Below are 17,609 nucleotides of genomic sequence, written 5' to 3'. Positions count from 1 at the left end.
ATGGAGGAAGCAAACGCACAAATGGCTTTTTTCCATTTTACCCTTAATATTTCCAACTTTTAATGTTCAATTTACTTCCAAGGCTATTTTGGCTTGACGTGAACTTTTTCGCTGAAAGCTATGAAATTGATCCATTGACCATCCAAAGTTTCATTATACTTTTAACGTTGCGTTCTCTTAAAAAAACCGATAACACTAATTGTTCCGACTTTCGAAGAAAACGGAAAATTAATGCTCGGCGTGGTTTTTTTATTCAGTCAATTTTTGCCAATCAAATAATAGTTTTCGACAACATTTTATATACCAATAAAAATACCGACTTCCTGAGTTCAAGTCCATGAAACAATAACTAAAAATTTTCAGCTGTGCTATCAGATAAAAGGCAACTTAAAAAACCGATCACTGAAAACTACAAGTTAGGTTGAAAAAAGTGACCTTACAAGGTAATCTTGAAAAACTGGTTTGACATTATAACGCAATCTCGGCTTTGGTAACAATTCACGTTCGAAATCTCAATTCATAAACGCAAACAAGAAAAAGGCAAAAACTTTTTCTCAAAATAAGTGAAAAAAAGTTAAATAAAAAATAAGCCTTGAAAAACAAAACTTTCGACGCAATGGAATCGAACCTCCACTTTGGAGATTAGTAGTTTGACGTCCTCGTATCTACTCCAAGATCGCTTTGATTTTTACTAACACTCGCTACCAATCAATAAAGCAGCCATGGTTGCTATTGAATTACCAAAGCTATGCAAAAAAAAGTGCGGGCGCTTCGAAATCAACAAAAGTTAGCCTTCATGCCAGCTACATAATACTATGAAAATGCCAGTGCTTGAAAGAAGTGTCACCATGTGAGCACTTTTATTTGCCACTTAGGTTGGAAAAAATTGCTTTGTATTATTACGCTCCGCTTGAGTAATTTGAAATTGAAAAATAGAAATAAAAAATCTTACAAAATCTAAACTTCAGCGCGTAAACAATCTAAAGTTTTTTTATAAACTACCAAACCCGGGCGATCTAATGAGTGAAAATTCACTTCGTTTGACTATTATTACGGAAACTAAATCTGCGTCACTTGCTTTTAGGAGTTAAAACTTCTCCACATGATTTTTTTAACTTGCTTGCTAACTCGTCAAGGTGTCTATTAACTTTTCTCATTGAGTATCACGAGAACACGAATAATCTAATACTCAATTATGTCACATCGGTATTTAAATTCAATAGTGATTTGTATTTATTTTGTAACGCTAAGTTTATTTATTCTTTGACGAAGAACTGTGCGATTAAGTTAGCTACACCGATGACGCATATTGATCCATTCAGCAAAACTGACCACTTTGTCAGCTTTCCTTCCATCCTCTGACGTTGCATGATTCCGAGACATGGCAAGATAGAGACATAAACTGCTCCAGAAATTGCTCCGGAGAATCTGCAAGGGATAAAAGATAAATTATGAGCCAAATGCACAAATGATCTTACAAGCAGGGGCGGACGCCCCCCCCCCCCCCCCCAAGGATTCGCATCTTCACCAGACGCCCCTCCCCCCTCCCCCATTTGCATCTTCACCACCCAAGAGGCACCCTTTTGGTATAATTTTACGACATCCATTTTTGACCAATTCAGCCTTAAATTTTTCTAAAGGTGCTTTTGGCGCCAACTTATACTAACTTTGAGGGGGAACGCTTGCTGAAAAACCCCTTTTTTTGTCAAAACCTTCCAAAAGTGCCGAAAAACAACGTTTTTGGCCTGTTTCTTCAAAAATTTGCCTGTGGTGTTAAAATAGTGTTTTCATGGTGCTTTAGGAGAGCTCGGAAAATCAATTTGGTCGATCTAAATAAGTCATCAAATTTTTCGGAAAAAATTGAAGTTCATCGATCAATCCAACGTCAATTAACAAATCTTCCAGCAATTACCAACCATGTCCTCATAAAATCCCCTACTCCCAACCTCCTCAGCTGCAGAAAATACACCCGAAAAACTTTTACCGGTAAGGGCTGATGTTTTCACTATATTCACCTTGTGACAGTTCCGATGCTGGGGATGATGAAAGCGACAACTGCACAGAGACAGATAGCGATCAGATTCAGAGACACAATCTGCACGTATCTGAAGACACAAAACACGAAAAACATAGCCAAGAGACAGCTGCAAAAGAGTCAATTAACGCAAGTAAAATGCAAAAAAAAACGGACTAATATTTTGAAAGTCTCAACTTTCGATTTTCAAAGAAAAAAACTATATGTAACTAATTGAAGCTCTTTGAATTTCTAGAACAACCTATGATTTGCAATTTTTGTTCAAATAATCCCAAATTGAGAAAACTGGATCAAAAGGTAAAATTTCATTTCGCTTAGAAATCTGATAAGCCGATCACGTTTTTCGTGACTTTTACACTTTCGCTGTTCGATAGTTCAGTTTGCCTTGCTTTTAACAAAGGAACTTAAAAATAATCGGAAGTCAAACTGCGAGAAAATAATCACGTTAAAAAAATATATCAAGCCGAAAAGTTCTACGTCATACTTTAACAGAAGCATAACATCAAGCACTACTAAGGACTACTAATGCGTTTATTGTCCGTTTTCCCATTCTGGCGGGGTTGTACATTCGAAAAGAGCGTGCGCAATGGTATATCAGAATAGCTAGACAAATTCCAGCATTGAGATGAGGGCATTCTACATAACATTCAAGCTATTTAATGATAGATAAAAACTTTTTCCATGCTATTTGACCGAATCAGTCTGTGGGTTTGATTATTGAAGTTCTCACGTCCTGTTCAACCACATTCATCCAGCGTTCTTTAAAACTTACTGCTGGCATTTTCTCTGGGACAAACACGGTCAGCCAATTTTAGTGCATGGTAATTTTCTCTTTGGTGAACAGGGCTAAAACATCGTGATACTAGCCTAGACCCAAATCAGCAAGACCTGTTATTTTGATTACGACTTCATTATTAATTATGTCTTTATAAAAGACTCCTGCAATCCTACGCAGGGCTTTCATATCACCACTCTTAAAATAGCTAGAAATCGCTGTGGTCTGCTCCCAGATTTCAAAGCAGTACTTCAGAATTGACCGTAGACAAGCTCCGTAGATATGACACCTTGTCACCAAGTCAATATCTTTTTTCAACAGCAGAGGTGCAGTTTGCCACCATTTCGTCCAGAAAGCAGCTATTATGACCAATGATGCACGTATTGCGTCATTCTCACCGAAAATCAAGTCACCCAGATAGCAAAATTCTTCGACAGTGACCAGGGTTTCAGATTGATTATCCGTAGAGAAGCATTCTGATTTGAGCGATAAGTGGAAGAATTATTGCATCTTGGACAAACATAATTAGTATTTTGTTTAGGTATTTTGTTCAGACCACCGCATTTTTATGCACCCACTGATTACAAATGCAGCGTTTTGAATTAGCGCCGACTCTCTTTGAAGAACAATCGCATGGAAACTTTCCAAAAGCTTTTTCAAACGGCCAAAAGCTTTTTCAAAATCAACAAATGTGATGCAGGGTTTTTCTAACCGCAAAAAAACTCCCTCAATTTTCTAATAAAAAACAACACCTATTGTATATCAAGCCGATGAATTATTCATCCCATTTTAAAGTAAATTCCGTCATCCAGTATTATGTCTGATTTCATCTTCGGAAAATTTGATAACTAGCAGCTATTTTTAGGCGGCTGTTAGCCAACATAAACAGAAAAATTAAGGTAACCTGGGCCTAAAACTTGTGATGGTTGTTTCAGGGCTGGTGGTTTCAGGGCAGCGCAACCATATTTACTCATAGAAGCAGCTGCGCTTCGCAAACGCACGCAAGGAAAATGCAAAAAAAGTGTTTTAAAAAGGCAAAACAAAAATATTTTCAATTATATATTTAACTACCATTGAAATGCGTAATTTTCAACAAAACGGACTGTACGCTAAACTCTAGTGTTTCTCTGCTTAAGTAGGGGATGAACCGCTTATTTGAAGGAGAAAACTACAACTCGCTTTGGCAATTGAAGTCATTATCTCCGATTTGGCTGCTTAGTTTTCGAAAAAAAAAAGTGAATAAGATTTCAAAGATCGACTAAAAACTCAAAAAACTTTTTTATAGTAAAGCATTGGAATTTGCCTCTGCTTTCCACACCCTGATTTTTAGATTGCAGATTTCAGCACCCTGATTTTGTGGATTGAACCCTTAGTATCAGATTTAGTTAGTAGTTTTCGAGAATAGTGACAAATTTCTATAAAAACCGGTTATAATTTGGAAAGGACTTCTCCGAAGTTGATATCAACTTTTCTGCAAAAAAACAGGGTAAAAAGATTACGCAAGCAAAATCTAAGCGTAAATTTAATGAACTACCAACCTCAGAATTAGCTCATTAGTTTTTGAGGAAGAAAATTAATTTACCAAAAAACGGGCAAACATTCAAAAAGTGGACATTTTCTAAGACCATATTTTTTCACAAAGAGGTGAAGATGAGTTTCGCGCCACTTGCGATACAGAACGAGAAAAATTGAGAAAAAAATTTAAAATGTCAAAAGACTAGATCGATCAAAAATAATAGGGCTAGTTTTAAACAAAAAAAAAACGAGCCAAGAAAATTGAATGTAAAATTCGCATCATTACAAAAATTACCGAGCGGCAACAATACCGAAAACACCTTAGAGGAAACCCTTTACGCTGAAAAAAATCAATAAGACTTAAAAAAGTTTAAAAGTCCCCTCACCCTCAACACACACACACACAAATTTTATTCACCCATGAAATGAAACAATATGAGGCCACTAAACCCGTAAAAAGTAGTCCCAAAACTAAGCCGAAAAAAAACTTTAAAAAAGCCGAGAAAAATTCGAAAAAATTAAGACTATTAAACGTTATTACGCTACGATCACCCTGAAAACACAATAAAAAATTTTTTTTGCTCGTTGAAAGGCACAATATGCGGCCACTGAGCCAATATAATAAAATCCCAAACTTACTGAGCCGAAAAAATACAAAGGGAAAATTCAAAAAATTTAAGACTACTTAAAAGTTATTAAGGCCCCCTCACCCTCAAAACACACACACAAAAAAAATCTTTTATGAACCAGGGTTACCACTTCGTTCAGATCAAAAATCTGACCACAGATATCATCAAAAAACTGACCATTTTGCTGACCTTTTTCATATCTGAACTACAACTATGCAGGCAAATTTTTGAAAAAACAGTCAAAACAGGCTTTTTAGGCACTTGTTGGAAAATTTTGACTAAAAAATTGCGTTTTTTCGGCGCGCGCTACCCCCTCAAAATTAGTATATATTGGCGCCAAAGGCGCCTTTAGAAAAACTTTAGGGCCGGTCGGCCAAAAGTGGATTTCTTAAAAAGTACCAAAGGGGGGACCTTTTGGGTCGGCAGGGGGTCAAACATACATTCTGACTTTTTCTGACCTCCGACCAAATAACTGATCAAATCTGACTGGTCAGAAAAATCTGACCAAGTGGTAACCCTGTTATGAACGACGCAATATGCAGCCACTAAGCTGAATATATTATAGGCCGAAACCTATCAAGCCAAAACAGAAGAAAAACAAGAAAACTTAACAATCCAGTAGGTTAAATGACAAACATCAAAAAAAAAAACGACCAGAACAGATTAATAAAATCCCAACAAGCACGAAATAGGTCTGGTACCCGATTGCAGAACCCTTGTTTATTGCAAGGATAAGAACGCAAGGCAAACCCGCTAGCGCAAGTGAGATTCGCATACTTTTTTTCTTTCGGTTATGCCCTTAATCTCCGAGTTTGCAGGGTAGTTTTTGAGAAAAGTCAAGTTTTCAAAATTTATGTAAATTTCAAAAATGGGCTTGTTTGAGGCCATATCTTTTTCTTCTACCAAAATTAGGGAAAGGCAGCTTGAGAAAGGGAGATTCCCATATTTTGTTCTTTTGATTAAAACCTTCATTCTCATATTTGTGCATTTAATATTTGAGAAAATGAAAAAAAAAATTCAAAATTAGGCCAAATAGCCTCCTACTGAAACTTTGGAAGGCTGTAGAGCGTGATGTAAAAGGAAAAAAAGACAAGCGATAAAGGCAAGCACATAGAAGCGCAGCCGGTTTTTCATTTGGTGTTTTTAACATTTTTTAAAATCGGTGCAGTAGTTAATGAAAAAAATTGAAATTTCTGAGATAATTTCAAAAATTTTGCAAAGCCTCGCAAAAAAAAATAACAAATCCCATACATTTTCATATAACATGTTTTCTTCAAACAGGACGTGATACTAGCCGAAAACTAAGCCGAAATCTACATTTAGTTGCAATTTAGGTTAGAAAAAATTGTTTGTGCTAATACAGAACGCTTCGCTTGTGTAAACAGCTTATGCGATAACTGACAACAAGAAACAACTCACATTAAAAGACAACTCGCATTAACAGACAACTCGCAAAATACTCAAAAACGCAGTCGCGCCAATATGATGCGAGCTTGCCAGCAGGGTAGACTTTATACAAAACTAAGAGCCTATCGGCGACCCAAAATCACAATTCTATAGTTATAAATTAATTTTATGTGTTTGCGAATTATCTCTTTCCTAAATATTTGCGAGTTGTCTTTTGCTTTTGCTGCGTTACCACAAAAGGATCTTGAAAGCGCACATATCGACCTTTCATTGCATACATGATGTAATATACTAACGATGGATCTGAGTTGTGGAAGAATGAGTAGTAGAACTGCAGTCTGACAACATAGGCAAGAAGAGGGAACACAGCCAGCATCTGGAAGAAAAGGAAGATACGGCCGACAAAACTGAAGATGTCCGAAGACCCGAAGTTGTCCAGCAGGTTCTAAAAAAATCATAATAAACGCTATGTTTTCACTCAAAACCGATCGAATCTGTATTCAGCATCAAAACCAAAAAAAAATATTATCTTTAAAAACAGTTTCGAAAAAAAAAACGCGAAACAGGATCCCGGTAAGACAAAAAACTAATTTAAATCCATCACTAATAATGTCAAAAACTGAAAATTGATATCTTAATTTAGTACAAAGGGGGGACCTTTTGGGTCGGCAGGGGGTCGAATACCTCAGGGGGGGACCCGTTAATCCTAAGCCGCAGCCCTGAATTTACAATACGGAAAATTTTGCGGAGATGGCGCATACATACCTGTTGGATGCAGCTCTTGTTGAGTGGATATGACAGGTAGAACACAAATCCAGAGCAGAGGTACGTACACAGTCCCACCATATAGCCCAGAATCACATCTCGGGTCTAGAAAAAAACATCACAGCTTTTTTTCAATCGCGAGACTTGTTCCCCTGAATCCCCGCATTGAATTCTGCAGATGACTATATCAAAATGGTCGGACTAGATCTTGGAATGCGCAAGTCAGTTAAGTTATTACTGGTAAGAACACATTTTAGCTAAAACTTCAAAAAGCATTATCAAAAAAATCTGAAATGACGGGTATCCTTCAGATACTGCGAGAACATATTATACAGCAGGGACATATTATCTGAGCAAAAAAATTTCGAGATATGGCATAAAAATTAGATTTTAGCATTTGTGCAGATGAGAAGTCATATGCGCTGATGATTGCTTTGATTGATTCATAGTGGCGGTAAACTGAAAAGTCAGAAAATTAAGCAACCATTAAAACTTTAATTCATTGACATGCAATTGCTCGACTTTCCTTTTTCTCTTGATTGAAATAGATAGAAAACCTGATCAAAGGTATAGAGGAATCCCGTTCGGTAAACTCATTAAAAATGAAAAAGAAGTGATATCCATTCGAGTATTGATACTCAATGTACCTGATTGGTACTCAATAAAATGCACAGAACAATTAGGAATAGTAGGCGATCAGCTTGGTATCATAAGAGGCTAATAGGGCATCAGCTACGCCTACACTGAGGGAGTGATTAATTTTAGTGCAGTTGTAACTTTTCTATAAAGGATTTAACGTAGAGTTGGTCTCTCTGCCCCGCCCCCCCCCCCCCCGCACAGCATTGATAACACATTTATCAAAATACGGTTTAAATAAGGAGTTTCTTCATCTTTTTCTCGCAAACATCGATACGAGTCGCTCAAGTATGCTGAAAACGGATCAAAAAAATTATACTTTATTTAAGTTTTGAGAACCTTGGATATTAGCTATTTCCAATAAAACTACCCCAATTCAAAAACATATCCTTCAGACAGTTAGAAACGAGTCAATGAACGCAAGGAAAAAAATACTGACTTGTTTTTTTGAATAATTATCAACATTCGAATTTCGAACGACAAACAAATAAACTTAAATCTCTTTGAATTTTCAGAAAACTTATGATTGACACATTTTTAAACATAGCCAATCGAAGATTGGAAAAGAGTAATGAACGCAAGTAAACAAAAATACATTGACTTTGCTGAAAAAATCTCAACTTTCGAATTTCACAGAAAAAAATAGATGCCCTTTAAGCTCTTTAAATTTCTAGAACGATTTATGATTGGCACTTTTTTGCTAACATCAACCCAACTTGAGAAAAGCGGATCAACAATTAAACTTTTCATTCTGCTGGAAATCAAAAAATTAAATTCCACGTTCGAAACTTGAAATCGTTCACGTTTTTTTGCGCCATTTCCACGTTCGCATTTGGGGAGTGCTATTTACGTCAGTTTCAGCAGATGAATTCCAATTGAATTCAAAAAGTGCATATATACCAGTGCATTCATAAATGCATCAATGTGTATGAATGCACATCTGTTATTAGAGACTTTTATGCACCTTTTGAGACTTTTTCCTGAAAAAAAAAAACAAAAAAAATCAGCAAGACCTATATAAGAGTCTCCACTACGTTCATTACTCTAAGTAAAACTAACCCAATTTTCGAAAATTGGATCAATAGGTTAATTTTTTTGTTTCGCTGGAAAAAAATAAAAATTCCACTTTCAAAACTAGAAGTCTATCGCGTTTTCGTGATCTTAACACTTTTGCTATTCGATTGAGGAGTTTGCCTTAAAAAGAAATCAAAAGTCAAACCGCGAAAAAATAAATTTGAGCATGAGGAGCAAACTTTAGGAATTTTCCTAAAAAAACAAATCATCACGACTTATATTAGATTCTGAACTATGTCTTAAAATTTGGTTTCAGAGATAATTTTAACATCAAAAAAAATCTGAGCATGGAAACATTTTTTAATTTTTTTTTCAAATAAATAGCCTAAATAAGTGCCTTCACTTCATTCGTTGACACTTAGAAACCACATGGCCTATTTATAAAGTCTATGCTTCGGTCATTAACACTTAGAACGAGCTTTAATATCTATGAAAAAGATTTCGATAAAAAAACTTCAAAAAATGAAAATTTTTAAAATTTTTACCCATACGATAAGTTAAGAAAAAATTTTCAAAAAAATAGCCTAAATAAGTGCCTTCACTTCATTCATTGACACTTAAAAACCACATGGCCTATTTATAAACTCTTCGCTTCGCTCATTAACACTGAGAACGCCCTTTAATATCTATGAAAAAAAATTTTGATAAAAAAACTTTAAAAAATGAAAATTTTTACCCACACGGTAAGTTAAGAACAAAATGATGTTTTTAGTTTCTAGTAACCTCTTAATAGGATCAAATTTCTCGCCTCAATTCCACCAATTAACTAGTGTCGTTTTATTTAGGAACTCACATTGTTTTCAGGGTTTTTCTGATTTCTCAGCACCGTAACTGCTGCATTATGCGAGAAAAAGGCCAGCATTGCAATTCCACTGAGTGATGCAAATTGAGCTCCAAACACTGAAAAAAATGAACCCTTAAAAGAATATTTTTCTGTGAACGACTTTTCGCAGCAGACACGGAACAAGAATTCTAAACGGATTAGATTTTTTGCATCTGCCCTCTAAGAAATCCGCCCTCTCTTTAAACTAACCAAGTGAATGATATAAAACTTTATTCAGAATTTAAAGGAACTCTAATTATCTTCGAAATGAAAAACATTTATTATAACATTCGAAATATAAATATTTAGGCACACAGCGAGTCGATCTAACTTCACTCACATGGCACATTTGACTCGTCTGGGAATGGATAGTTGAGATCAGTCACATTGACGCCCCAGAAGCAGGCCTTCATGATCAGAAAACACATCACGTAGACGACCGAAACTGTGCCTGAAAATAGTACACAACTTATTTTCAACACATTGAAGCTCGAACTGAACTAGCTAATTTTGAACCGGGCAAACTCTTTCTTTTCGAATTTAGCAAGCCAACATAGATAACATTTCTGGCTCTTTTTCCTTTCCTTCCTCTCCCCCCCCCCCCCCCCACCTCACTCAAACATGAATTTTATGGTCTAACGAGTGCTTTTACAAGGTTAATTATGAAGACCAAATATGTTTGTCATGGCCTAATTAGTCTGCATGTCAATTTTCATGACAATCGGACAAAATGAAGAGTAACTTCAAATATAAAAATTTGCAGGTGGGGGGAAAAGGAACAAGAGCCACATTTCTAATCCAAACCTCATCAACTATTTTTTTAGTCAATCAGCCCGGAGGCCTAACCCGGAGGTTAATTATTTAGGACCTGAGCGCATATATTCAGCGTCCTTTAAGCTATGACTGACTTGCAAAAGCTCACTTGCAGCGCACGTGTGATTTAAACCAGCAATCATTTGATTGCTGGACACCATCACTACCAAAGCGCAACAATGCCAATACAATTTGCCAAAAACATCAAAAAAAGCCATGTGGAGATGAGAAAAATTTTCCGGACTCATTATGACCTTATGATAATGCAATACCTATGGCTGCATCGAGAACTTATTTTATATTCAAAATTGAATGAAAAAAAATCACCAGCAGTGGTGTCCGTTTGAAAAATAAAAATTAATATTCATTTCAAAATTGGGCTCTTTTCCAGTTCCTCCCCCCTTTCAAATTCAATTTTGAAAAGTCTATTTAACGTTGTTATAATGCAATGAAATTTGGCGTGGTGAACAAATCGACAACTGTGAACAGATTTGCTCTTCATACTTTACAGCGTACCATCACGCCTTTAGCCGTAATAACAAGTAAAACAAACATAAAACTCGGTATTTAGAAAAGGGGGGAACTGGAAAAGAGCTGGAACTGGAACTGTTCAAAAAATTATTCGAACTTTTGTCTACAATTTAGGCTCTTTTCCAGTTCTCCCCTTTCAAAATACTGAGTTTTATATTTGTTTTACGTGTTATTACGGCTAAATGCGCTGTAAAGTATGAAGAACAAATCTGTTCGGAATTGTCGATTTGTTCACCACGCCAAATTTCATTGCATTGTGACAACGTTAAATAGACTTTTCAAAATTGAATTTGAAAGGGGGGACTGGAAAAGAGCCACAATTTATTCCTATTTCTTGATTCAGCGGAAAAAGTAAAAGATCTGAGTATTCACAACAGAATTTAAAATTTTGTTGTAAATAGATGATTTCGATTTCTTTTCCGAAAAAACTGATTTCGATTTCATTTCTCAAAATAGCAAAAAGCACCCAAATTTGGCAAAAATTTGCAAAAAAATACATATTTCAGTAAAATTTAAACTGCTGATGAAAATGAACAGTTTCGGCAAATTTTAAAATTTAATTTGTTCCGAAACTATTTAAATCTCAACTTCAACAGCAATTTAAATTTTTCTAAAATCTGTTTTTAGCAGTTTTTTTTGCCAGCCAATATTGAGTACTTTTCGCAATTTTGAGACAAGAACTCGAAACAATTTTTTCGGGCATATCTATTAGCAACAAAAATTTCTAAATGTTGTCGTGAAGACAGATTCTTTGCTTTTTCCGATGAATTCAGAATAAAATAAATTGGCGCAAGCAAAGAGCGTACTTTGGCGCCCTATCAAATTCCGCTCGCGCAATTTAAATATTTTTCTAAAACACCTATTCTTAATGCATAGGATCTTAAAATCAAGATTAAGACCATTTATCCACGGGGGAAAGGACCAACACAAGAGCTGTACAGCTCATCACTGCAAACCGCTGTTGCGCCTCTGTTTAAGAACTACGTGCAATTTTTTTTGGTTATTTTTCTGGGCTGGGTAATGTCGCTTCACCCTCAAGCAACGAGCACGGTTCATGGTGGGCCTCGAACATCCGACCTTTCGATTGAGAGGCGGAGACGTAACCACTTCACTAACGCTCCCCGCTGTATTAAACATTGCTGTATTTCCCGTCTTACTACATAGCCTTCGGTATCAGAAATCTATAACGGATTTTAATATATGGCCCACACCTCCCAACAACAGTACTCAATCAAAACTCAACAAATCTGTGAGACGGTGGTGGAATCCCTTCTGACACATGATCCAAATGGCATAAAACTAAATTAACCAATCAAAACTAGCTTTAAGTTTTTTGGAAACGCTCTTTTGCAACAAGAACACTGGAGAATGTGAGACTTACCGAGAGAGTTGAACTTGGTGAAGAAGGTGGGACTCTTGAAATTGATGAGAGGCGCCACGAGAAGAATGAGGAAGAAAGGCACTGTGTTGGTCTGATCCCACACTTTCTTGTATATTTCACTCTCGCCGCTGTCTGTGCTGAAGGGAGTGAGACCAGATGAGTTTTGGCTGTCTCGGAAACAGGAGTAGTAGAAGGAGGAGTTGGTATGCTCAGTACAGATACCTGATCAGAAAAATTAACATCATAAGATTTGGCTCTCTTCCAGTTCAATCCGAAAGTTTCTCTTAAATTCATTTTAAGAAAACCTATTCACTACATGACTTGTGATGTCCGTAACTGCAATTAAACGTGTCAGCGTAGAACAAGTGCACTAACTTTTTTGCATACAAATTACGATATAAACAATTTTAAAAAAAAAACAGCAATTGAACCGCACGAGGGGCTGGGAAATTCGAAACATAGCCAACTGACAGTTAGAAAAGAGTAATGAACGCAAGGAAACCCTAATTGTTTTTTCAAAAGTCTTCAACTTTCGAATTTCGAGGAAAAAATAGATAGCCTTAAAGCTCTTTGAATTTGTAGCACAATTTATAATGAACATTTTAAAATTAAAACTAATCCAATTTGAGAAAACTGAATAAATAACTAAAACTTTTATTTCGCTGGGAAATCTGATTATTAATTTCCATTTTCGATATTAGAAGTCGATCACGTTTTTGTGACCTTTCCAATTTTGCTGTTCGATAGTGGAGTTTGCCTTCCTTTTAACAATATAAATGAACTGAATTTAAATAAAATCACACGTCACGCCGCGAAAAATCAAAATTGAGCGTGAACAAACTTTAAGACTTTTTCCTGAAAAACAAATCAGCAAGACCTATATAAGAGTACTCACTAAGTTTATTACTTTTAAAAAGCCAAAGATTTCCATCGATATCATAACATCTCATATCTTAATAACATCCACATATCGCCGGTTTTGCTTAATAAATATAACGTTAATTAGTACATAACGTTAATTAATAAATATAACACAAAAATAAGTAAATGACAGGCGACCAGTTATGTTCCTCTAACGTCCATTTCAAAATTAAAATTTGATTACCTTTCAAAAAACTTCAACTTACACTCTTTGTAGTCGTCACTATGATCCACAGAGCCAGATGAGATCGAATCTAAACACATAAGGCTACAAAAGTGATAAACCTTTCATGATTTATAAGTTTTGTGATAATATTCGTGATTTAGGTTGCTTGTTTAGGTGAAGTTCAATGTTCACAACTGTTTTTTTTTTACTTTTACAGCTGTTTCCAGCATACTGTTTCCAGCATATTGACAGGCAAAACAGTCCTATTAAATCTATATCACTATTTTAGCTAATCAGACACGTTCGACCAAAAACCGAGAAAAACTGATGTCGAAAATCACAAATTTTTGCAAATGATCAAAATACAAGATCAAAGAAATCGAGTTAAAGGAAAGTGGGATTCTATAATAACATTAATCGGCCGATGGCGAGGGTCTAAAAGTCGGAAAAACTCAGATCCTAAATAAGAATGAATTCATTTCTGTGATCCAAATTTTACAGACAAGCGAAGATGAGCTTCTACGTGTAAGAGAAAATGAGACGAAAACCAATAAGTCGGCAAAATAGTTGAAAATGTCGAAACAACTGCCTCTGCCAAAAATTTTATCTTGGCTTGGGATGATTTCTTACCAACTATGAATGAAATGTCATTGTAGAGGAAGTTGGTCATGAGAATCCAGTAGGCGAACATAGCACCAACGATGGCTAAGAGGGAACAGATTACAGCCGCCCATTTACCCACTGGACCCAAGTAGTGCTGACATACATCCGAAAAGTCCACAGGTTTACCCCCGTTGAAATTGGCCTCTGAAACCATATTTAGTTTTGTCAACATTTGGAGAGAAATGATCAAGTGGCCAGGGCCTATGGCTCTTAATCAAAAGGTTAGAGTGGTTCGAGACTCGCCATTATAATTGTCAGTCGCTAACGGCCAAATCAATACTGAGGAAGCATTTCACAATTATATAACTTTTTTTACAAGATTTTGAGCTAACTAACCAGCCCATTTTTCTGAACTTGTATTTGTTGAAAAACAAGAATATGAGAAAATAAAAACAATACATATCGGCAAAAAATATTTCCCAAGTCATTGAAAATCTATGCCATTACTGATCCCACCCAACTTTATTCATGAAGATAAGAACTTCATCCAGAAAAAGATGAGATCACTTTAAAAATCGCCTGTGATCACTTAAAAAATCACGTAAAAAAATGTAATCACTTAAAAAATCACCTAAAGATGTGATCACTTAAAAAATCACGTAAAAAGATGTGATCACTTAATTAGTCATGTAAAAAATGTCATCGCTTAACCAACATCCTGACAAACACTAACCGTATGTGAAAGTAAGATTGACAACGACAAGAACCGTGTAGCAAGCTAAGGCACACATGAAGAGAATGAGGAAGAGGCCCATGAGAAGTCCAGCCTGCTGGATGGCCCAGGGCATTGATAGACTGCTGGTGCCAATCATCAGGTTGCCAATCGCAAAACTAAACATAATAACAGTTGCGATCATGGCTCGATTTTGTCACAATATTTATCTGAATTGATTCAAAGTTGCAGGACCACCCTGCTAATTTTGAACCCCGCAATGAAAAACTCCTACGGATTACGTAATGCAGCGTATCAAACTCAAAAGTCAGAAAACAATTTTTTTTAATCTGGATAAAATCAACTTGTTTGAAAAATGTTTTCATTTTTTTGCCTTATTTCTTGATAATTTTTCAGAATAAAACATTGCCAACAAACAGTTGGAAGATTCAATGAACGCAAGTAAAGAGAAAAAACACTGACTCATTTCTGAAAAAAACTTCAATTTTCAATGTACAAAATATATAGCCTGACTGCTCTTTGATTTTCAAGACAAATTTAATATTGACACTTTTTCGATAAAATTATTCCATTCAAGAACACTGCGAGATCTAAAAATTAAAATCTACTTTCGGAACGAGAAATCGATCACGTTTTTTTTGTCTGTTTATTGATGCCATGATAGATTAAAGTAGAAATAAGCCTCGAATTAGCAAAAACTCGGCTACGTGTAGGACTCGAATCGGCGACCTAGTGCAATTAAGAGATTTTGAGTCTCACGCACGATCCATTCAGCCACGCAAGCTTAACAAATGACAATACTTGTCACGAATAAAGCAGCTACATATGCTAATAAATTGCAAGTGCATTTCAGCAAAAATGGCACCAAATACAAATAGACTCAATTTTGCAAGTAAAAATTTGGAATATAAGAAACTGAAGGCATCCACACTAACTTTGCATGTAACAAATCGCAAAGCATAAAGCCACATTATGCGAAAATTATGCATTTCAAGAAACTGCGAGATATATTACTTAGAAAATTTCTGAAATCGAGTTATTATTGTTGTTGTTGGAAACAAAAAACTTTCGATGCATCGACTGTGTTAACTTATTACTATTCGAATGTCAAAGAACATGCTATGAAAAGCTGTAAAGGTGCCCCAAAAGTGGTACCAATATTTGCGACTTAGGTTGGAATAAAAATAAGGTTCGTAATAATACACTAGCTTTGCAAGTGTAAACACGTTATGAATGGCTGGTGAATCAGCGCCTCTAAAGCCGCAGTTTCATTTTTTGATATAGCCGGATTGTTTGAAATAAATTCATCAGCCACGAATAAAAACTTTCGCCCAGCATCTCTATATGTTGCAGCGAAAATGACAAAACCTGGAAAAATATTCGTTCATTTAATCAGTTGAAAACTTCTTTGTCCCGTGATTGTTTGCCTCAAATTTTAAAAACTAACCAACATTTTGATTAGTTATCGCGCGCATTCATAAAAAATTAAGGATGCCTAAATTTCCATTCGTCATCTTTTCTATTGTCAAGAATAAGACGAAAACCGTACAAAAGAAACTCTCTAAAAATAAGGAGTCCATTGAATCCTCAAATTTTGTGAAAGAATTTTCTTTCAATTTTTGACACAGCGAAGCTGGAATGACGTTCTATTTGCGGTGAATACACATCCAGAAACAAAACGAAGGCATTTAAAAATTCAAAAACAATTATCTAGCGGCAACTGAGGGGACAAAACTTGGTTAAATTCTAGTATAGTACAACCAAAAAGAAAACTTGTCACGCAGAACTTCGAATTATACATTCTATTCTAAGATTTTATGCAATTTGTGCGAACAAGAGGGGAGCATTAAAATTTTGTTTGCCTTAAAACGACCCAAAAAATAGTCAATGGGCTGAGCCGATAAATTAAATGCCGAATTAGTTGGGACCGATTAAATTTGTTAGGCGAAACAAAAAAACAAAGAAGGAAATACAAAGTAGAGCTATTAAAATCAGGAAAATCAAAAAACTTAAACCAACTACAATGATAACTGCGTCTTGCGAAAAAAATCTGTTTTGTGGCAACTAAGCCGACAAAACAAGCAGACAAATAATAGGACGCCGATTTTAGTTGAAACAGAATTTCACCCGTATGAAAAAAAAGGTCCTGGTCAGATTTGAACCCTGGACCTTAGCTGTCCCACGCGTATTCGTTACCTCCAGGCTACGTGTGCCGCAAACGCTAAAAATTTGAATCCATTAAGAATCGAGAAACCACCAGAGGATGATTCTTCTAAGCGAAGTTGTTGACTAGGGAAAAAAGTCTAGCACCCGGTTGCAACAATAAGCCAGGGTAAAAATAAGCTACAATTCGTAAATAATCACATTTAGTAAAATCTTCAAGGAATTATGGTATTAATTACTGACATGGTGACTATAGAACTCTGTTTGACACCTGGCTCGATCGGGAGCACAGCGTAGAATGACAGTGGGATGACATGTGAAGGCACTTCCTGAAAAAAAAACAGACAAATAAAATTAACCGTTTGAGGACAAAAAAGCTGTAGATTATTTATTATTTCACACAACTAATTGCAGCGTGAAGTAGATGAAAAATCGAGTAGTAACACTAAGTGATTTTACTCGAAGTTCTAAAACTGACAATATTGAAATCATAACACAACCCCCAAAGAAATATAAATGTGATCAATTAGCGTTTTAATTTAGCAATATCAGAGCACTTTAAAGAAGGAAATCAATTAAGAGCTGGTATTGTTGGTATCGATGTGGATCAATAAGTAAATTTTTTAACCCGCTGTAAAT

The 17,609-nt window shown here is 35.7% G+C and overlaps 1 protein-coding gene across 3 annotated transcripts in view; it reads right to left on the bottom strand.

Moving 5' to 3' along the window:
* Positions 1 to 1,176: 1,176 nt before the first annotated feature.
* The window catches only part of LOC134847611 (neutral amino acid transporter 9-like), a 34,708-nt gene continuing 18,275 nt past the window's right edge, over positions 1,177 to 17,609 (bottom strand). For 2 of the 3 annotated variants that reach the window (XM_063864735.1, XM_063864736.1), the window contains 11 exons: positions 17,214 to 17,299; positions 14,808 to 14,965; positions 14,102 to 14,278; positions 13,512 to 13,559; positions 12,385 to 12,606; positions 10,000 to 10,110; positions 9,630 to 9,736; positions 7,127 to 7,231; positions 6,658 to 6,806; positions 2,016 to 2,105; positions 1,177 to 1,428 (listed from right to left, as the gene is read on the bottom strand). In XM_063864735.1, the coding sequence (XP_063720805.1) occupies positions 1,257 to 1,428; positions 2,016 to 2,105; positions 6,658 to 6,806; positions 7,127 to 7,231; positions 9,630 to 9,736; positions 10,000 to 10,110; positions 12,385 to 12,606; positions 13,512 to 13,559; positions 14,102 to 14,278; positions 14,808 to 14,965; positions 17,214 to 17,299 (1,425 nt within the window). In that variant the 3' untranslated portion in view covers positions 1,177 to 1,256. Of the gene's footprint in view, positions 1,429 to 1,984; positions 2,106 to 6,657; positions 6,807 to 7,126; positions 7,232 to 9,629; positions 9,737 to 9,999; positions 10,111 to 12,384; positions 12,607 to 13,511; positions 13,560 to 14,101; positions 14,279 to 14,807; positions 14,966 to 17,213; positions 17,300 to 17,609 lie in introns of all 3 variants that reach the window. The other variant, XM_063864737.1, reaches the window with a different exon arrangement.

Source organism: Symsagittifera roscoffensis, chromosome 6 (assembly GCF_963678635.1).
Source record: "Symsagittifera roscoffensis chromosome 6, txSymRosc1.1, whole genome shotgun sequence".
In the NCBI taxonomy this organism is placed as follows: Eukaryota; Metazoa; Xenacoelomorpha; order Acoela; family Convolutidae; genus Symsagittifera; species Symsagittifera roscoffensis.
The sequence above is the reverse complement of the archived record's forward strand: the minus strand, read 5'-3'. Positions and strand labels throughout refer to the sequence as shown.